Raw genomic sequence first — 23,432 nt, forward strand, 5'->3', positions numbered from 1 at the left:
GAATGAAAAACCAAGGCTATATAAGAACAAGGCTATACAAATTGTACATTAACAATATGGGTCTGGGTCCGGGTCTATGAACTCGGGTCTGATGTGATAATCAGACCCTAAACACACTTTTTCACCCCCTCTCAAGTTGATCGTGGTTTTGAACCATGAACAACTTGCCTTTAAGCTTCCAAAAACGATCTTTTGTCAAGCCCTTTGTAAAAATATTTGCAACTTGTCTTTCAGTATTGACAAACTCAGGATCCATCTCTTTTTCTTCAACTTTTTGTCTCACAAAATGTTGGTTGATCTCAATATGCTTAGCGCGACTGTGATGTACTGGATTGAATGACATATTAAGAGCACTTTGATTGTCACACAGCAAGGTAGACGGAGAGATCATTTCTCCCACTTCAGTTAGTAAATGCCTGACCCAGGTGACTTCGGCAGTAGCGGCAACCATGGATCTATACTCAGCTTCAGTGCTTGATCTAGCAACAGCCTTTTGCTTTCTACTACTCCAAGAGACTAAATTTCGTCCAATAAAAACACAATATCCTGACGTAGACCTTCGCTCATCAAGATCTCCTGCCCAGTCTACATCACAATATACAGTAAGTTCACGCACATCCTTGCCAGACGATTGTGAAGAATATATCAACCCATCTCCAATGGTCCCTTTCAGGTATCCGAGTATCCTCTTAACCGCCTCCATATGTCTGGTACGTGGTGCATGCATAAATTGAGACACTTGATTAACTGAATAAACAATATCAGGTCGAGTAAATGTGAGATACTGCAACATCCCTATTAGGCTGCAGTATCTGGTGGGATGCTCACACAGGTCTCCATCATGAGTACTTAATTTTTGGTGGAGCACACTTGGAGTGGCTAAAGGTTTGCAGTCTTTCATACTTGCCCTGTTGAGAACATCTATCGTATATTTGTGCTGAGTGAGAGTCATGCCATGAGCCTGGCTATTGACTTCTACACCAAGGAAATAGCGCAAGGCTCCGAGATCCTTCATCTTAAACCTTTGACCTAATAGGTTTTTTACTTCCTTGATGTGACCTTCAGAGTTTCCTGTGATAACTATATCATCAACATAAATTAATAATAGAGTGATCACATTCTGACTTCTAAAAATGAATAATGAGTGATCCAGTAGAGAGCGTGAAAACCCATGCTTTTGAATCTCAAGTGAGAAGCTGTCAAACCAAGAACGAGAGGCTTGTTTTAGGCCATAGATAGCTCTTTTTAGCCTGCACACGTGTTTTGCAATTTTGCTCTTGATATCCAGGGGTTGTTCCATGTAGACTTCCTCCTTCAAATCCCTTCTTTACATCAAGTTTACTCAACTTCCATCCATGTTCAACGGCCAAGGAAAGAATAATTCGAATTGTTCCCATTCTTACCACTGGGCTGAAGGTTTCATCATAGTCTTGCCCTGCTTCTTGAGTAAACCCTTTTGCTACCAGTCTTGCCTTGTATCGTTCAATGGTTCCATCTGGTTTATACTTTATTTTGTAGACCCATTTGCACCCAACAACATTTTTGTCAGGTGGTCTGGGAACGATTTTCTAGGTTTCACATTCATGTAAAGCTTGCATTTCATCATTCATGGCTTCTACCCATTTGGTAGAATTGGCTGCCTGATAGTACATGATAGGTTCATCTTCTTTATTCACGACAGTTAAGAAGAGCTGAAAATCCAAGGAGAAATTGTTATAGCTGACCCACCTATCAATAGGGTGTCGTACGCGATTGGATTTTCTGACCTCAGGAGTATGAGAGGAAGTAGATGTAGCTGCCGAGGTGTGATTTGAAAGATCTTGCGTTGTCGTTCTCTGTCTAGTATAGCAAATGCCCTTGTATCTACTCGGTACGAATGGTATTTCTCCCTCATTCTGAGATTCCGATGTGTCAATAGTCGCAGAGGTTTCTTCTTCCTGCTGTCCACAATCTGGAGAACAAACTTCATTGGAACTAGCAAAAAGTTCGAAATTCAGCCAAGGATAATAAACTTCGGTGATGGTAGGGGACATATCCATTGTGCTAGCTTTGCGATCAAAATTTTGTTCATCAAAGATAACATTTCTTGAGATTCTGATACGCGTGTTGATGTGTTCATAACACCTATACCCTTTGTAGTCGTCTGCATATCCCACAAATCTACATTTCTGAGCCTTGTCCTGAAACTTGTTTCTCAGGAACGATCAATGTGCACATAACAAACACATCCGAAGACATGCAAATCATAATAACTAGGATGAGCTCCAAAAAGACAGGAATAAGGAGAATTATTTTCCAGAACAACCATGGGCAGTCTATTTATCATATATACGGCAGAATGAAAGACTTCTGTCTACAGATTGACGAGAAGGTTACTGTCATGGAGCATACTCATAGCACTTTCAACAATATGCCTATGTTTTTGCTCAGCGATCCCATTTTGTTGAGGAGTGTGTGGACATGACACCCTTCTTCCTATCCCATTATTTTGAAGAAAAGAAATAAAGTCACTAGATGAGAACTCCCCACCTCCATCACATTGGAAGAATTGGATGGATTCAGAGAATTGATTTTTAACTAAAGAAAGAAAATTTTGAAACAAAGGAAAAACTTCCGACTTATTTTTTATGAAATATATCCAGGTGTATCGAGAATAGCTATCGACAAAGATTAGGTAGTATCTGCTTCCAGATCCAGAGGCAACTGGGGCAGGTCCCCATTCATCAGAACATATTACCTCAAAAGGTTTTCAAGCTCTCTTATTAATAGAATGAAAAGGCAATACATGACTTTTGCATAAAAGACAACTGAAGCACTTCTGATTTTGCTCATCTACATTAAGACTTTCTTTTGGAATGAGATTATTAGAAACAAGTTTCTTAATAAAATGACTCCCACAATATCCTAATCGACTATGTCATAAGAAAGGCTTATTACATTCAGAAATAGTAAAAACATTTGTAGAAGAAGAGGAACACGACTCTAATGAAGTCTTCAAATCCAGGTGAGCAGGGTGGATAGAGTGATATGGATCTTCTTCAAAAACATACATATTGCCTTGTCTCTTTCTTTCAGCGAATGTTTCCCTCATGTGAAGGTCCTTGACCTGCACAGAGAAGGGAGTGAATTCGACTGAAGCATGATTATCATCAAGAAGTTAAAAAAAAAGACAATAATTTTCTTGATGTTGGGAGCATGTAGGACATCAGAAAGCTCAAGAGTAGAATGTGACATGGGAATGACAGTTTTTCCAATATGGGAAATAGGATGGTGGGATCCATCTCTAGTGACAATTTTGCTTTTGCCAAAATAAGGAATAGGATTAGAGAGTTTACCTGCATCACCAGTCACGTGAGTCGCTGCCCCTAGTCAACGAACCAAGTGCCTTGATCATTCTGCTTTAATTTCAATTCTGACAAGGCAGAGATCAACAGATCTTTAATCTCTCCACTGTTACTAATACTGGTAGACTTACTTTTGGGTTCTACCTGTGGAGCCTTTTCTTTATTTTTTGGATTGTGCCAACAATTCCCCTTGATATGCCCCCTTTTGTTACAAAGGAAGCAAGTGGGGATGGATCTTTGTCCCTGAGCATGAATTGACATATTTGGAGTGGGGAGCAATCCACGTCCTCCGTGTCCACTTCGCCCTTGTCCTCCTCGTCCTCGACCGTAAGTCACCCCTGTGGCAAAAATTGCTTGGGAATTTATATGAACGTGAGTTTCTTTAGAAAAACCTTTCAGAGTCATTTCATACTGAATTAATTTAGCTCGTAGCTCATCAAAGATAGGAAGGGCAGGCAGACACAATAGTGAAGTGATGATCATATTGTAGTCAGATCCCAATCCACCCAGAGTCTATTGCACCATATCACTGACACTCATGGCACATCCTATAACTGCAAGTTGGTCTTTTGTGATAGTCTTCTTCTTGTTTAGATATTCCATGATGGTCATGGAATCTTTTCTCAGCATCTGAAATTCCCTTTTGAGAAAAACCATTCTCGCCTGTGAAACTTGTGAATATGTCTGAACCAATTTCTCCCAAAGTTGCAGGGCTGTACAATTGTCGGGAATTGCAACAAAGACCTCTTGAGACAAGGTAGAAGTGATGTATGCAACCACTGACTGATCTTTCCTTTCCCAGTTGAGGTACTCTACATTTTTGACATACACAATTGAACTTACCCCTTTGTCATCTTTTTCTTCTCTCGTAACAAATTCTAGCGGGACTGGAGTAGTTCCATCCAGGTGACCTAAGAGACCTTGGCTCCTTATAAAAGGGATGATTTGTCTCTTCCAAATCAAAAAGTTTGAGGTGGTTAACTTTTCAGAAACAAGTTGATTGACAAAACTCGAAGAAAGATTGGATGAAGAAGAATGAAGATCCATGAAAAAAGGAATTTTAACAAGAGTATTCACGAAGAGATCAGTCTACAGCCAGAGAGATTTGTTGATCGCCTTTTTTTTTTTTAATGAATAACCTCAAAGATTGGAGACCAAAGGCTGTCAGAAAAAAAACTAAATTTTCCCTTCCACCTTTTATAAGGTTTGATATTTAAGCAATGGGATTTCTCACACAAATAGAGTTTTTTTTTTTTACTGTATTTTCAATGTGAATGCCACCTGTGGCAGCGAGAAGAAATATGTTGCGAGAGAGGGCATAGTAGGTCAATTACATAGTAGGTCACACAGTAGGTCTGGACAGTAGTCTATCGTGTGTTTATTATCACACAGTAGGTCTGGACAACAAATAATAGAAAGTTTGTCACACAGTAGGTCTGGACAGCAAAGGAGGATTAGTATCTCGGGTCTGACTAAACTTCACGGTCAGATCTGGATATCTAGTCCAAGTGAAAAGAAAAGGGATACGCAGGGGAAAATGTGCAGAGGCCACAGATTTGGTGCATCAGATTCAAAAAAAAAATGAAGAATCAGTTGGGTTATAAGTCGACCTTAGCGTTTCACGTGAAACAGGAGATTCACGTTAAACGAGTTCCCTCCCTTTTTTTTTTTATGCACAGGATTTTCGTGAACTAAGATTCACGTGAGCTCCTCACACGTGAACGACTTAGGAATTCACGTGGGGCGTGAATCCACCAAAAAGGGAACTAGGGAGAAGAAGAGGAGAAACGAGAGATGAAGATGAAGAAAGAAGAAAACTGAAGAGAAGAAAATAAGAAATGCAAGAATCCTCAAACCTTTGATATGTCGCACCTTTTGGAAGCCTCTTCAACCCCTAGATGGATCTAGGCTCTGATACCATGTCAAAATCTTCTCTAAAACCTGCGTTGAGAGAAAGAGAAAAGAATAGAGGAAGGGGAGCTGCGGCAGTCACGTGACCTAAACAATCTATTAATATATGATGTACAGTCCGGGTTTGGTATAATATCCGGATCCAAAATGAAAAACCAAGGCTATACAAGAACAAGGCTATACAAACTGTACATTAACAATATGGGTCCGGGTCCGGGTCTGTGAACTCGGGTCTGATGTGATAATCAGACCCTAAACACACTTTTTCACTCGTTGACTCGGACCGGGTTTTGTTAACTTTTGATTTTAAAAGAAAAACAATATATAAATTGTCATTTAAACATATAAAGGTTTGTAGAATGACTTAATTACTAGTTTAATTGATCATAACAAATGTCGAGAAGTCTCTGTAGCACCAAAACCTATTTCTTAAAATAACATTTGCAACACAGACAAAGACGTGTTAGGGATGATTGGTAGTCGGTACCACATACAAACAAATCCACCCCACCGAATATGGGTAGGTACTTCTCCAGACCAATGCTTTGATCTATATGATACATTCTGTATCTAGAATTGTTAATCATAATGGTTGGTATCTTCAATGCAGTGTTGGCCACAGGCATGCAGGCATACAAACACACATGCACATACACACATATGTTCAAATTCATTATCCACATTATTGGTAGCTGAAATTTGCATGCTCATAGTAGAGCATCACAAAAATTAACTATTAAAAGCACAATATCATGCAAATCACATCTCTGGATAATCGTATATGTTTGGATAAAACATCAAACAACAGAAAATATGACCTAGATCATCTTAACCATTTAGCATCTATCTAAAAAAATGCCTTCCCAGACATTGAAAATTATAGGAATATGCCCCTAATAAATCGCCAAGCCTTGCTGCATCTATATGAATTAGCCTTAAGAACATTGTCTTAACATAGATACCAGGCTGATGAAATTTGAAATTATGAATATAATTGATAGATTTTAAGAGCATAACTTTGGGTAAAAAACTAAAAAAAAAAGAATTTCAATCTTATATGATTCCAATAAAATTTTTTATTCATTCTAATGTTGTGTGCTTCTTAGCAAATATAATAAACACATCTGATAATTTTCATATGCACTAAATGTGAGATAATTTTCATATGCACTAGAAGTTTTTTCTTCAGTATGATCTAAGGCCCAGCACTCGCTCGAGTCAGGCCTGAGTCTTGGCAAACCGAGTTTGCTTTGCCAGGTTGACTCACTGGAGGGCCGAGCCGAGCTGAGTGACCGAGTTGACTCGGCGAGTTTTAAAACCTTGCCTGATCATTCTATAATCTCTGTTGCATACTTAGTCTGCGACAAAAAATAACCATGAGGTGAGTAAGCCACTTCTATTCCAAGAAAGTATCGTAAAAAAACAAGATCTGTCATGTCAAAGCTCCAATCATCTGTCTATATGGAGTTGGATCCTTCAGAGGTTCTCCATTATCTTTCTTCATTTTCGCATTTATGACCTCTGGAGTATCAACTCATTTTTCATCTAAGAGTCTTGATCGCAGTGTTTTAAAACTCGCTGAGTCAACTCGTTGACTCGGCTGACTCGGCTCGGCTCGCCCCTCCAGCGAGTCAACCCGGCAAGGCAAACTCGGTTTGCCAAAACTCGGGCTTGACTCGGCCTGACTCGGTTTGACTCGGCCTGACTCGGGCAAGTTTTGGGATGTTTGAAATTTGTTTTTTGAGTTTCAAATTACAATTTCGAAATATATAAGTACATATATTTTAACAAGGGTTACCCCCAGATTTTGTATAAAAAGGAAAATAAAAATCATTTAAAGATAAAAAAGCATTTAAATCCATAGAATAAAATCACCATGTTGTTCGAACTACTGTTCACCCTGTGTTATCAACTTATTCTAGCAAAATATTTTAAAGAAATGATTCTCACTATATATGGCGGGTCAACTGTGCCTATGGGAAGTCACATTTAGGTTTCATCATCCATTTGTTATGTGAACAAGCATTGTACATATTCAAATATTAGTAGTCTTTTTATAGTTGTGCCATTAATATATTTTCTGCATAGTTTTATACATGAAAAAATTGCTTATTTATGTTGATATTGGGCATTATGTAAACTTTCAATATGCACATATATCCCTATTTTACATTTATGGATTTGTTAGAGAGGGAATTAAAACTTTTAAAACAAGCTAGCATATATGATTGGCCATTTTAGGAACCTTAGGTAGTAGCAGACTGAACTCATGGTGACCAAATCCTCTAATTCAAGTCATGAATTAGTCAAAGTGCTTGTATAGATATCAAATTCAATTATTCAAGCAAACCTCTATAGCTCTTTGCAGTTGTTTTTATATTCTTACAGACATTTAGAGACTATGTTTACTCAAAAACATGGTTTCAGACAAATTATATATTGTTTTTCTTTTAAAATCAAAAGTTAACAAAACCCGGTCTGAGTCACCGAGTTGACCCGCTGAGTCACGAGTCAATAAAGAACGAGTCGAGTTCCGAGTCACGGGTTTTAAAACCTTGCTTGATCGTTCTATAATCTCTATTGCATACTTAGTCTGCGACAAAAAATAACCACGAGGTGAGTAAGCCATTTCTATTCCAAGAAAGTATCGTAAAAAACCAAGATCTGTCATGTCAAAGTTGTCTTTAAGTACATCTTTGATATGATTAACTCCCTTCTTGTCACCTCCTGTGATAATCATATCATCTACATAAAACTGTAATATTACCATTCCTGCATTAGAAGACTTAACAAACAACTCAATGTCAGTATATCAAGATTTAAAATGGAGATCATACCAAGTTTTTGGAGCTTCTTTTAAACCATACAAGGCTTTTCGTAATCGAAGGATTTTCCTATGTGCTAAACTTAAACCTGGTGGAGGATCTATGTAAACCTCCTTATCCATATTACTATTCAAAAAAGTTTTTTTTACATTCATTTGAAAGATTGACCATTTTTTAATTGATGCTATAGAAATAAAATTTCTAACAGTGGTCATTCGAGCGATTGGAGCAAAAGTCTCGTCATAGCTTATCCCATATTCTTGACTGTATCCCTTGACTACTAGCCTAGCTTTATATCTTTCTAATGTCACATCCCATTTAGTTTTTATCTTGTAGACTCAGCTACATCCTATAGTTTTCCTTCCTTTAGGTAATGTTTGGATTTCCCAAGGTTTTGCCTTTTTCAAGGCTTCTAATTCATCATTCATCGCCTTAATTCATTCTTGATGATTTTTAGCTTCATGGTAAGATGTTGGTTCTATATATGAGTGTATGGCCATTAGACATGATCTATACCTTAGTTTAAAAGAATCATAGGATACAAATCTACTATGGCCTTTTGAAATTCTTATGGATTTTCTAATACTAGAAGAATCTACATCTTGATTTTGGGAATATCTTTCTAAACGCACATAATGGATGGTCTTCGGTGCGTCGAGTATAAATATGTTATTATGAGATAGGTCTATATTATTAAGACCCTCATTTACGTTACCATTTGCATCATAAGTCTTTATTTTCACTCTCATGCACATCATGAATGTTTTCACACCTTTCATGTTCATTGACATGGTAAAAAAGAAATGAGTAATCACAATTCTCTTAGATTTTTTCTTTACAAAAACCATTTTCGTTTTCAAGAAAGGTAACATTTCATGAAACATATAATTTGCTTCTTTCAATGTCATAACATCTATATCCTTTTTTATTTTTGACATAGCTTAAAAAAATGCAAGGAATTGCTTTTGAGAAAAGTTTGTCATTCATATTGGTAAAGACAAAACATTTACATCCAAAGACTCTTAACCTTTTATAATCGGGGGATGTTTTAAGTAATTTTTCAATAGGAGAATCATTTTCAATATTTTTTGAAGGCATTCTGTTTATCAAATAAACTGCCGTAAGGGCGGCTTCGGCCCAAAAACCTTTTGAAACATTTCTTGATATAAGAAGTGTTCTAGTGGTCTCAATAATATGTTTATGCTTCTTTTCGGCTAGTCCATTTTATTGAGGAGTATATGGACAAGATTTTTGATGAATAATCCTATATAGAACAAAGTAATTTTTTAACTCTTTTGACACAAATTCTCCCCCGGAATCAGTTCTAAAGATTTGAATATTGGTTTTAAATTGAGTCTTTGTATAGCAATGAAATTTTTTTAAACAATCAAATACTTCTGATTTTTGTTTAAGAAAAAATATTCATGAGTGTCTACTATAGTCATCCACAAACACAACATAATAAGATACATCTCCTCATACATCTGAATGCACTAACTCAAATGGATTTTTAGATATAAAATGTCTTAGCCCAAAGGGTAAATACTTCATTTTACCAAGAATGCAATCTTCACAAACAAAATCTCTCTTTATAACTTGTAAGAAATGGAAACAAGTATAATTTGGACACAATAGGATGTCCTAGTCTTTTGTGCCAATTTTCTATATCTTTTTTTTTCATAAAATTACAAAAAGTATGTTTTGATAATCCATTACATAGAGATCTCCTCTTCTATGGCCTCGCCCAGACTGGAGATTCTGTATTAAACAATCATTAGATAAAAAAAGACTTTATATCCATGATCCATGATTTGAGAAACAGATAAAAGATTTAAATTTAACTTTGGTACTACTCTAATATTGGTTATATTAAAGATTGGTTGTTTTTTACAAATCCCAAAACTTTTGATTTTTAAAGATGTTCCGTCGGCGGTTGAAACATAAGAATTATTTGTTTTAGTATGACATTCAGATAATATTGACTCATTTGGAGTCATATGAAAAGTTGCATCGGAGTCAAGGATCCAAGAAGTCTTATCAGGGTCATCACTTGTGGATACGGCCGCTCCCGAGAAGGAAGAAACTTGAATTTTGAACATTGGTTGTACCAAAGATAGTGAGTCGATGCATTTCGAGTCGTCTACATCATTTTTTTCAAAGGATGTTCCCACCGAAGCAACCCTTTTATCATCTCTATAATCTTCTTTCTTTCTTTTGGGACAAAATGACTTGATGTGTCTCGGTTCATAACAATGATAGCATACCTTTTTGTATTCATGATCACTTCTTTTGTCGTTTCTTCCATTCTCATTCTTTACAAAAATGAGGAGGTTTATAACTCCTAGTGTGATTATCAGGCTTTGACATAGCAAGCACGGATTCTTCATCTTTTGAGGTAGTTGATTTCTTCAATCTATTTTCTTCTATAGTTAACTCTTCAAGAGTTTTGACTATGATTGGTACACCTCCTCTATGAAGAAGAGCGGACTTGATTTCTTCAAATTTGTGTCTAAGCCCGTTAACGAATTGGTAGAAATGCTCTATTTTAATTTATTTTTTTTTTAGTTTTATATCTTGGGGACAATGCATTTTGGCTCTAGAAAAGTCAATTCATCTCAAAGGAGAGAGAGTGCATTGTAATATTCCCTAATGCTCATCTCTCCTTGAGTCATAGTCCTTACTTTGTTTTGAACATTGCATACGTGAGCAATATCTTTAAGAATATACATGTCTTTAAGATATTTTCATGCATCACTAGCTATGTTACACAAACTCTTCTAACAGGGCACCGCACCCAGGCGGGTGCGACACTTGGACACAAGTTCCTTTGTGTTAGGTGAAGTCAACCACACTGAGGTCCATTTCTATCCAAAAGTAGATTTAGTTAACCCTAATCAAGTCCATTTTTATCTATATTATATATATATATATATAAATACATAAATGCACACAAGTACACGTAGTGTTAACTTAAAACTGTTAAAAATTATATATATATATATATATATACTTCCCGCACCCAAGTTTTTTTAAAGTGCCGCATCCACACCCGTACCCGCACCTATGTGACATAGATCACTAACGACATCAAATTTCGCTAAGCTAGAGCATTTGTTGATGTCCACACTATTGATGAGCCATCCAATTATCTTGGAGTAGCCCATCCTCCACTCTTTCCATTTCTTTTGATAATCGGAGACTACTTTAGACATTTCTTCTCCTTGAAGAGCAACTTCCTTTCCATTCTCAATTTTGGTAAGAATGAGTTTAGGTTCTCTTTCGGTACCATCAACCAAACCCCATAGACCCTTTTTTCATATTTTGTGCTTCACTATGGATGCCCACATCACATAGTTTGTATCATTGAGTCGCACGAGAATAGTGACGATTACTTCCCTTTCATTCTCAATTTCTTTACAATGAGAGAGAGAGAGAGAGAGAGAGACTTTGATAGTGCGCTTTCCGATGCTACGATCCACAATTCGTTGTTTCATCAAGCTCACGATCCTCCTCTTGATACTATCACGATCTTCCTCTTGATACTATCGGAATAATACTTCAAAAGCACCAAAGCTCGGATACCATCTAACGAAATAGATTAAATCCAAAAGACATCACTTATGGACTTGCAAGAACACACTTCAATCAAGAATAACACTTGATTGAATAAGCCACACCACGCTCACAAGGGTCAAAGTATTCTTGTTATTGCATAGGAAAAAGCTCTCAAGAGAGTTAAGAATACAAAGGCCTTGAAGGCCTATTTATAATACAAGGGGTCACAAGGGAGCAGCTTAAAGTAGATGTTGGGCTGAGTTTCAACAGCTAGTTGGAGCTGCCCCATCAATATAAAAAAGGTAAAAAGTACATAAATAAAAGAAATAAAAAAATGGAATAAAAAAAGGTGGTCAGCCCCTAATCCAAGGATTTAAAAATGTTAGTGTTTGGTTCGGATAAAAGAGATGCATTTGGTGTCATATGAAAGGAAGCACCCAAATCAAGAATCCAAGATGACATACTAGGAGTTGATGAAACCGCGATACCGGAAGTATAAGATGTGAAAGAGTTTTTTCTCATAAATTGTTGAAATAGTTGAGTAAGTTGAGCAATGGAGTCCTTGATGTCTCCATTCGTTTTTCGATCTTCATTTCTGTTGCTTGAGTTATCTCCAACGAAAGCTATTTTTCTTTTAAGCTTAGGACAATCGGGTCTAAGATATCCTAGTTCATTACAATGATGACACGATTTTTCTTCTACCACCATTGTTGCTATAGTTATTTTTCAAAAAATGCGGAGGTTTACATGTCCTTATATTATTGCCCGATTTAGATACTTCATGCACTTCATCAACATCCTCTTTTAGAGCCAAGCGAGTTTATTCTTGGCATAGATCGGCAAGAATTTCACTAAGAGGAGTTGAAGCCCTATGAAGTAAGAATCCTCTTAATTGTTCAAATTCGGGCCTAAGCCCATGAATGAATTGAAAGAATCTCTCTCTCTCCATTTGCTCTTGCCTTATGTCAATGACACTTCATTCCTATTGAAGCTCAAGGAGAGCAAGTTCATCCCGTAGAGAAGATAAAGTGTTATAATAATCTCTAATACTCGTATCTTCTTGCTTGGTTGCTTTCACTTTTTCTTGTAAAAGAAACTGCCTAGCAAAGTCTCTTTGAGTATACATACTTTTTATGAAGAACCATGCTTCATTTGCCTTCTTAAATTTGGTGAAATTAGGGCAAAATTTGAGATCCACATTATTCATGAACCATGCAAAAAATATTCAAATTTGGATTGGTGTTCTTCAATGGCCTTGGCTTTTTCTTCATTTCCTTCTTGGTAAGCTTTAGTTGAGGTTCCAAAATCGTGCAATATACATATCTCTAAAGTTTTTTACTTTTGAAGTTGTTTTTATAGCAGCCGCCCACATTCTATAATTAGTCCCATTCAATCTGAACGAAGGATCAATCTTTGCATCCTTGTTGGCCATTATGGAAGAAAATGATAGAAGACAAGAACTAAGTGTGCAAAATACAAGAACAACAAAAACAAAACAAGAGTCCCAAGAGTGCTCAAAAACTTAGGGCTCTGATACCATGTAATGAAACACTAGTGCAAAAAACAATGTCAGAAACAAGGTTTTAAAACCCGTGACTCGGAACTCGACTTGTTCTTTATTGACTCGTGACTCGGCGGGTCAACTCGGTGACTCAGACCGGGTTTTGTTAACTTTTGATTTTAAAAGAAAAACATTATATAATTTGTATCAAACCATGTTTTTCAGTAAACATATAATCTAAAGAGTTGACAATAAAAAATTGCAAGTTCAGAGTAGAAAAAGTACAAACTTCTTCATAACAAGGTCACATGGAAAGATCAAGTTACATGAAGAAACTTCTTCATAACAAGCATGTCTTTGGTATTCAATGAAGGCCCCATGTAACTGAGTCTAGAAACATACTTAAACTCAAATTTCTAAATAAAATGGTTTAGGAATTTCAGCTAAACTTCTCCAGAAGACACCCTAGCTTTTGTTAGCTTTCCTTTGATCCTTTCTAGTGATCTCACCTCATTGAGAACAACAACACATCATCTTGCATAAAAAGCCAGATTGAATTAGTTGCAACAAGGTAAAACAACAATAAGAGAATGAATCACCAGAAGAAATTCCAATTATGACCAAGGGAAATGCTGTCACATGGATACATGTACAAGCATACTGTACAAGATCAGCACAACTGGTATGATATGGGTGTTTCTGTCAAAAAATAAGGATGACAGGGTACAGATTGTTATGCACAGGTGTGATACAGACTTTGTACAAAAATGATACAGACTTTGTTTCATAATATGTGTTCATAAAACAACACTCAAAGGCACCCAACACCAGAACATGAAGTACAAGCACCGATACGTGTATGCTTCACTTTTTTGTTAGATCTTTGAATCATTTTTTTTGCCAATATGTTTAATCAACACATAAAGATTGATAGATTATTGTATCTTTGAACTGGTTTGTCTTGTAATTTATTGTTTATTATTAAACTGTTATTTTGAAATACCCAAAAAATCAAATTTCAAATATCCCAGAACTCGGCCGAGTCAGGCCAAGTCAAGGTCGAGTCAAGGCAAGCTGAGTTTACCCTGCTGGGTTGACTCGCTGGAGGGCCGAGCCGAGCTGAGTCAACCGAGTCACCGAGTTGACTCGGCGAGTTTTAAAACCATGGTCAGAAAAGGGACTACAATAAATGCACAAGTATACAAACAAAAAGCCACTAATGAGCAAATACAATAAGCCTCAAAGGGCTAAGTATCAAACACACACTATGAGAGAGAGCTTTAAAAGGATAAAGAATCAATATATTAAAATGCTTTGGAAAGCATTAGGGAGGAGTGGGCAAAGTTCCTTATTTATACACCTTATGGGACCAAGGGGGCTCCCATAGAGTTGTTGGGAGCTCCCCAACGGTTTGTGACCGTTGGGGAGGATCCCAATGGCTCTATGAGGGCCCCAATACAATGTTTAAAAAACAAAAAAACAAAAATAAAAAATAAAAAATAATAAAAAGAAAAACAAGTCCCTAGTGGACGTGTATTTACATAACAAAGAAAAGACTAAATTGCCCCTAGTGGGCATTACAAAGGACATAAAGAATATATATATAACCACATATTTTAACACATACAAGTTCTCTGCTTGTCTAGTATAGCTGACTTGTTAGCGTCACCAAGCTGAAGGGACATCACGGATTCAAAATCTGCAGTTGTGCATCCCTTGCTGCGAGGCTTGAACTGGGTATACTCTCTACTGGGCAGGGAGGACCGATGGTTTTTACACCAATGAGCTCACAAGTGAGAGGTGGTTTTCCCCAGTTATCCTGAAAAAAAATGAAACATTAGAGTGTGTATGTGTTTGTATCTATTCCTGTCTTTCTTTTAAATATACTCATTTTAGTCACATTTTACTTCTGAAACTGATGTTCTTAAGTATGATTCTGAAGTTTGATTTACTATTGATGCTTTTGAAGCTGTTATACATATTTTCTCTGTTCTTCCTTTACAGGTGGCAACAACTTCTCATTAACAGTTTTGTTGGCTATGACACAATTTTGATGAATAGCTTATTAAGTGCTCCTGGTCAAGGTGAGAACATATTCTGGAGGATAGGTACAGTTTACAGTGTAGTACAAGCCTGGAACAATGCTTATTAGGAATATTTATTTTATTTCTTTTTTTAAGAAAAAGAGAACTTGATATTATCTAGAATAAAACGAAGACAAGAAAACAAAGAGTTGACAAGGTTACCAAAATCTGAACCCACTCCAAGCCAATTGGTCCAGTCCATCTGTCAACCAGTCACAACATAATTTCCTATTGGATCCACCAATAAAGGGTGGAGACACCGCTCTGTGCATCTTCAAGATTCTGGAATTTCAGTCCACCAAGTAGATCATCAAGAAGAATCTAAAATCTCCAAAATAAGCTACCTTTTTGTCCTTAAAATTTTTTTATGGCACCAAAATAAGTCTTCTAATGCTTGAGTTAGTCACCATTCTACTCTATATATTACCAAGCCAACTGATACAACCTCTGGAAGAAGGGGCAGTTCCCTAAGCAAGGTGAAAAATGTTTCTGCTTGTGTACACAGAAAACAGGCATATATATTGTGAATTTTGTTGACATAACATTGATTTATGCTAGTTATGAAGAGTTTTTTACAATCACGAATTTGGTTAAAGACAATTTGCTAACATTTTTTCCCACTCTAAATAAGACATTATTCTGCTTTCAAGTTTCATGTTTTTCTTGCTTGAGCCTTGAATTGATTCTGTGTTTTACCTTGTACCATTAGGTTGTTATGGTGATGTAATTTAAAACATTATAAAACATCAACTGAACCTTATCGAAGTGCTATTTATGTAAAATAAGACTCCATGTCATGATATGTTGTTTTATTTTGTGATGAATGTCTTTCTCATTTATGCTTTCTGATGATTGTGTTATGCTTTTTTGTGCTCTTTGTGAACGGTTTCTATGCAGAGTTCCATTTCTAATGTTACACATGTAGGACTAGCATGAAGGAATCTGGTCAGCCTTATCTCTCTCTCTCTCTCTCTCTTCATGACCATCATGAATCATGAATTTTTCGTAGTTCCATCTTTGCTTATTTCCAAACTTTCAGCTGGACTGGATTCTTGTTGCTAAACCTTAGATATCTACATTGGTAAATTCATGTGCTCTATCATGCTTCTTCATGCCATTTTCTTCAACAAAACACCTTATCTATGTTATCGCAACACGGCGGTTTGGCTGCCGTACCCGTGTCGACATGGGTCAACACAGATACGGGTACCAGTCGCAGTGCGGGTATGCCAGGTACTTGAACCTCAGAAAAAAGAAAAACACCCCCACTAAACCCTCAACTCTCTCTCTTTCCCCTGTCTCGCTCTCACCCCTCCTCTGGCTCTCGTCTTCCTCCTATGTCTCCCTCTCTCTGTGTAACGACCCCAACTCATACCCCTTGAAAATGCATTTTTTTTTAAACCATTTTACAAGTGTGGAAACAATCCCAGAGACCCGGGGTCCTTATAGTTCCAATTCCAATTGGATAGCCAACCACACCACAACAAACTTACATTTATCATCCATGAGTAACCAAACTAAACCTTTTATTAATGAATCAATAAGTTTCAAAAGAAACTGATGCAGCGCGGAAGGCGAAAACCCTTCACTTAAAGGATGCCGACGTGATGATCGTAGTTGCACCGAGGGAATGGACGTTGTTTCGTTGTTGGGCTAATGTTGGGTCTGCTCTCCCAGTGCACAATCGTGCAACAACAATAACTCAATAGGAGATGTGGAAGACAAGAAATCAGATCAACTGGTTCGATCAATGGTTTATGAGAAAATGGGAAAACTACAATGAATAAAGACAAGGTAAATAGCAAGGTGAAACTAGCGGCTGGAATGAAAGAAAATAAAGGCAAAAAATGAAAATGTTGTACTGACAAACAGACAAATAACATAAATACAGCTAGCCAAAAGGCTGTTGTAGGCTGAATGTGACAGGAAAATAACAAGTAAAGAAACCTAAAGATAGGGGAAACATGCAATAGGAAAAAAAAGAAAAGCTGCTGAAGAAAAAGACGGTTGATCCAAGTTTTAATATCCTCTCATGCAACCCTAGAATAGGGTATTTAAAAGGCTGCTAACGGATCTGGATCTCGGATCCAATCCCTGGACCCGAGACAAACCCGATGCTGCTGACGTGCTGAAACGCTGTCGAGTTGAAACATTGTTGACGTGCGTGTGCATGCTTCAGACCTTTGTTTTGACGAGTCTCCACCGTCCCATTGGTGTCGACCGGGTCATTCTGTAGAGACCGGACCCGGTTCTGCTCTGCATCAGAAACAGTCTCATACTCAAACTGAGAGTAAGGTAGCAACTAGAATAAACAAAAGAGACTAAAGGAAACCAAAAAGGCGAGCCACTATGTCCATAGGTGAAGCAGTCTAAAACAAGTGTGACCCTCGTACCCTCCCAAAAGCTAGCCGACTTCACTGATCACTTGTGTCTGGGAAAAACCATAAAAGTAGGGTGTCAGAACCGAAATCCTGATCACAACTACTTCTAGTGAAACATGTGAGATAAAAAATATAGATAAGATTTCATACAATAATTTGAGAGAATGCAAATATGACAATTTACAACATTTAAGTAAGCATCCATGTAGCAGGTCACATATGCTAAGCATGAAAGAATATTAAAGCAGTAGCAGGTAGCAAAAACTAAGTAAAGAAGACCTTCAGCATGCATTAGAAAGTGAATACCATGCATTCATCATCATATAATGATTAAGGGAACAAGTAAAATATGCATGTTCTAATGCATAGTAGGAATATTTATATGTAATGCATGAACACTCTATTATCTTTCATTAAAAGTTTACATTTTCATATGCATGCCCTATTAAATGTATACAATTTAAGTTCCTTTTTTTAATTAATTACTGTTGCCTGCGGATACACTAAACGGGTACAAGCCTCGAGGTCAAGTTAGGTTCCCAGGGTGACTTAGCACACAAGTTGTATTTTTAATTACTAGGTTCCAAACTTAGTCCTCGACCGAATCACCTTCGGAACATTAGACCTTCACATCTAATGTCGGGGACACCAGAGACACTCCACGCCCACAAGTGTCACTTTCTTGGTATACCAAAACAACTACTGTGTCAAACATACCACCCCCAGGTCAAGTGGCGAATTCTCCATAAAACCGTAATCAGGAGAAAGAACCTCGATATCAGGTTTAAGGGACAAGGTAAAGCCTACAGAGTTTTTGTATTCTCACAGTCTCCCAAGATCGGACCTCTAAGATTTTCATTCTTTCGATAGGAGATACCAGAACGTATACTACACTGTTCTTAATTATTATCTTTTATTAAAAGCCAATTATTGAGGTTTGTAATCCAGTATGCAAAAGTAAAAGCAACAACTCGCATCCACCCTCGTGAGAACCATCACGATACTCCCGCCCGTGAAGACAACCAAAACAGTGCAGTAGTGTGCAATACCAACAAGTGTGATTTAAGCGATGCAATATATAAGAAAAAAAAACCAAGCTCACAACTCTCCAGGCCTATGATGGTTCATTTAGACCATCCATGCATCACATATCAAAAACCAAAGCAATGTGTTATTTATAACACCCATCTCATGTGCCAAAACCAAAGCAGTATTTATGACACAATTCTCATATTCCATATGCACATGCACACATGAAATCCTTTATCATTCATGCAAACAAACTATTCATAAGCATGTGTTTTCTTAATTCATATTCATCTATGTCATGTGCACACTTGCATCACATACATGTATCCGTGCCAATGCTTACCTCCTTTGAGTGTGTGGGTGTGCACATAAAATATATATTCCCATCAAGTACACATGTTCATGTTGGCCCAGACGGTATACCTATCGAGGCTTGAAAATGCTTGGGTGAGAAAGGTTTAGAATGGTTGACAAATCTTTTTAACAAGATTTGGCGGACAAATAAGATGCCTAATGAGTGGAGGAAAAGTACTTTGGTGCCTCCATATAAGAATAAGGGTGATATATAAGATTGCACAAACTATCGTGGTATAAAACTCATGAGTCATACTATGAAACTTTGGGAGAGGGTGATTGAGTACAGGTTGAGGAAGGTTGTCATGATATCGGAGAATCAATTTGGTTTTATGCCTGGAAGATCAACTATGAAAGCTATATATCTTCTTAGACAACTTATTGAGAGATATAAAGAGAGGAACAAAGATTTGTATATGGTTTTCATTGATTTGGAGAAGGCATACGATAGAGTACCTAGGGATGTTCTCTGGTGGACAATGATGAAGAAAGGTGTTTCTCTCAAGTACATTAGTATAATTAAAGATATGTACGAAGGAGTAGTAACCAATGTCCGCACTTGTGGAGGGGTGACAACCAATTTTCCTATAACGGTTGGGTTACATCAAGGATTTGCATTAAGCCATTTCCTATTTGCTATAAGCTTACGAGATCAATTCAAGAAAATGTGCCGTGTTGTATGTTGTTTGCTGATGATATTGTTTTGATTGATGAGTCTAGAGCTGGGGTTAATGCTAAGTTAGAACTATGGAGACAGACATTGGAAGCAAGAGGTTTTAAGTTGAGTAAGAGTAAGACAGAATATATGGAATGTCGGTTTAGTAAGCAACGAAGTAGTGATGGGAGTGTAGTGAAGCTTGGTGAGCAAGAAATACCGGTGGATGACTGTTTCAAATATTTGGGATATATCATTCAAAAGTATGGAGAAATTGATGAAGATGTAAATCATAGGATAAAGGTTGGGTGGATGAAATGGAAAAATGCAACTGGAGTGTTGTGCGATCGTAGAATGCCATTGCGGTTGAAGGGAAAGTTTTATAGGACGACAATTAGGCCCGCGTTACTATATGGTATGGAATGTTGGGCTGCCAAGAGACATCATATTCAAAAAATGAGTGTAGCTGAGATGCGTATGCTTAGATGGATGTGTGGAAATACAATAAAAGATAAGATTCGAAACGAGATACGTAAGAAGGTAGGTGTTGCATCCATTGAAAATAAGATTAGAGAGAATCGTTTATGGTGGTTTGGACATATTCGGTGAAGGCCTAATGATGCTCCAGTTAGAAGGATGGAGAAATGGGAAAATATATTAGTTAAAAGAGGACAGGGTAGGCCTAAGAAGACTTGGATGGAGATGATAGGAAAGAATATGAATGCTTTGATCCTCACCGAGGACATGGCATTGGATAAAAACGATTGGAGGAGAAGGATTCATGTGGAAGACCCAGAATGATTTTCTTTTTTGGTTCATATCGCCGACCCCAATTGTTTTGGGATGAAGGCGTAGTTGTTGTTTGTTGTTGAAAGTAACATGCCCAGTCGATCACTCGGCTGGGCCTACAGCCAATGGTGCGGCCTGTCAATCCAGCCGAACCGAGTTCGGCTGGTCTGTCAGCCGACACTTTATGGGGCATAGATCGGCTATATTTTTTTTTGAAGTAGAACGCGACCCAGCCTAGTGCTGAGCCTCACACATAATTTTTTTTTCTTAAAAAGAGAGGGAAGAGTAGACGAAAAACAAGAGATCGATCCATGGAGAACGATCCATGGTTCGCCGTCCATGTATCTTAGAAAAAACAGCCATATAGACGTTTTTCCATGGATTCTCATCCCAAAGCACTACACGGAATCAAACCGATATTTGATTCCTCACCTAGATTCAAAAGAAGACTCGTACCTTGATCAAGAAGATGAAAATGGATAGTAGAATAGGCTTGGGGCTGGAGAATAATGGCTTCTCCCTCTTCCTCTTCTTCCTCCTTATTCCTTCTCTCTCTCTCTCTCTCTCTCTCTCTCTCTCTCTCTTTCCCTCTCTCTTTCTTTCTTTTCTATCCTTTTTTTTCTTAAGTAAAGGTGAGAGAGATAGGGGGTGACGCCCCCCCCCCCCCTTTTCTCCAGCTCCCTCTCTTGAGAGAGTTCCCAAAAAAAGTGGGACTCTCTCTATAGAAGGTTTCCAATATTTTTTTTTGAAAGTCTCTTAGCTCCTTTTTAGGTAAGCATGAGGACTTATCTTTACGAAGCCCTAATCCTCCTTAACTACCATCCCGAAATTAATAAAAATTAATTAATTAAATAACTTATTTTTTTTTTTTTATTAATTCTTAAGTGTTTAAAAGCTTCCAAAATTGGTCATATTGACTAGGAAGACTTTTTATACTAAATTAACTCTATTTTAAAGCCCCCAACTGAATTTAAAGTCGTAAGTATGTTGGACATGGATTTGGATCTGGATCCGAATCCAAGATCCAAATCCAACTCCTCGAATTCAAATGAATTTTGGATAGGACCAAAACCAGATTAATATGGGTCTTGGTGAGAGTCCAGATACATATTAATTTGGGTCAAACTCATCGAATCTGATCCAATCCAAATTCGGATCCAAGATCCAAATTGCTCCCTTTTTGTAAAAATGTGATTTTTGAGCCAACCGTAGCACGAAATGAAGAAAATAAAGCACCGTTGCACTCAGAATTCCGAGATGCATCCAACGACATACAACACGCATATGAAATTCCGAATCTCGTCCGAAATTAACCCGAATTTCACTCGAATTTCATTTGTATTTAAAGGTTGAATTTAAAACTCTCTACTACGTTTTGATTGGCTCGTCTTGACCTTGTCGATTAGACCTGGGTCAAGCCTAGACTCAAAGACATCGGTCTAAAAATTGAGCCTCAAACGATTTTTCTCCCAGACTTAGCCAAATTTTTTTTTAAATCTCATAAAGTGACTAAGTACCAAAAATACGCGATCTTACATTCAGTCTCCCTCTTTCGAGATAGAGAGGGAGACAGAGAGGGGAATCAAGAGGGAGAGAGAGTAAAGGGAAACCAGAGAGATAGAGAGAAGGGGCCGTTCTCCTTTTTATAACTTGGTTAAACCAAGTTGATTTCGTTGTCAATGAAATTAAAAAAATGACCTTTAAAAAACAAGTCTCTCTCTCTCTATATATATATATATCACTGTGATTTTTAAAATCACACAATATTATTGCAAAATATTCACAAGATATAATATTTTTTAGAATAACGCGAGATTTTGAAAATCTCGCTTATTTTTAATATCACAAGTATTTCACGTTTATGTTAACAGTTAAACAACTAAAACATTAAAAAATACAAACTTTTTCTTGATTGCCTCCCCAACTTTCTTGAAAAAGAGATAAGCTTTGAATGTTCATCCTTTTTACTCTCCTACTTTCTTGAAAAAGAAAAAGTTTTTAATACCCATCATTTTAAATAAGAGTGGCATTTAATGGCCACCCAAATTAGATGAGCAGGTTTCTTTTTGAAATAGAATGGGGGGGAAGCTCTCCTTTTATAAAGTACGTGGGAGGGTTCCCTCACCCATTCTCTTCCATGTGAGACTAATCCCATACATGATGGAGCAATAATAACATAGTACTCACCCCAAAACTACAAGCTCTTTATTTTATCCTTTTTTTCTTTATCTCCAATCCAAACTAATATTTTTTCTTTCTTTCAAAATATATTTTTTAATTTGCCAAGATTTTCCTGATTTTTTCTGAGAAACACATTTTATGAAAATATCTTGAGATATTCCCTCGCCGAGAATATTTAGAGAACAAGATTTGCGACTATTATATATATATATATAGCAGTGTCCTTGTACCCTTATTTTTGAAATTGCCGTGTTGTACCCCCCGGTATCCGTACTTGTACCAAGGTGACATCAAGGCTATCAAACTAGGATGCGGAAGTAGAAAACGTTACGGAAAGCAGAAGCAAGAAGCAAGAAGCGAGGCATTTTAAAATTTATAGGAAGCAAGAAGTGAAGTATTAATTTGAAAGCAAAATAAGAATAAAAAATTAAGCATTAAGATAATTGAATAGAAATCGAAAAAGAAGAAAATAAAAACTAAAATAAAATTGATTATTCTTATATTTTGTGATTTTTCAGTAAAAGAGTTAATTTTTTGTTAAAATCTAACAATGATGGTTACCAATTTAGAGAAAGTACATGGGAAGTGAGTGAAAGCATGAGAGAAAATACTTGAAAAACATGAAAAGAAAATTGAAAAAAAACATATAGGAAGCATAGACCATGTGTGTGAGAAGCATAGAAGAAGCGTGGGGGAATTGAGATTACCATGAAGTTTCGGAAGTGAGGAGTATTGCGCTTTCGAAGCAAGTTTCCAGCAAGCGTGCTTCCCACCTACCTAAGAAGCTTTCAGTAACTCTGGGTGACATAGCACCTTATCTTTA

General features: G+C 37.1%; 1 protein-coding gene across 3 annotated transcripts in view; it reads left to right on the forward strand.

The window, feature by feature from the left end:
• Positions 1 to 23,432, forward strand: part of LOC149816593 (membralin-like protein At1g60995) — a 140,825-nt gene that overhangs the window by 111,911 nt on the left and 5,482 nt on the right. For all 3 annotated transcript variants that reach the window (XM_089987099.1, XM_089987100.1, XM_089987101.1), the window contains exon 7: positions 15,141 to 15,220. In XM_089987099.1, coding sequence (XP_089843225.1) covers positions 15,141 to 15,220 — 80 coding nt within the window. The remainder of the gene's footprint in view (positions 1 to 15,140; positions 15,221 to 23,432) is intronic.

Source organism: Nuphar pumila, chromosome 14 (assembly GCF_984573655.1).
Source record: "Nuphar pumila chromosome 14, dmNupPumi1.hap1.1, whole genome shotgun sequence".
NCBI lineage: Eukaryota > Viridiplantae > Streptophyta > Magnoliopsida > Nymphaeales > Nymphaeaceae > Nuphar > Nuphar pumila.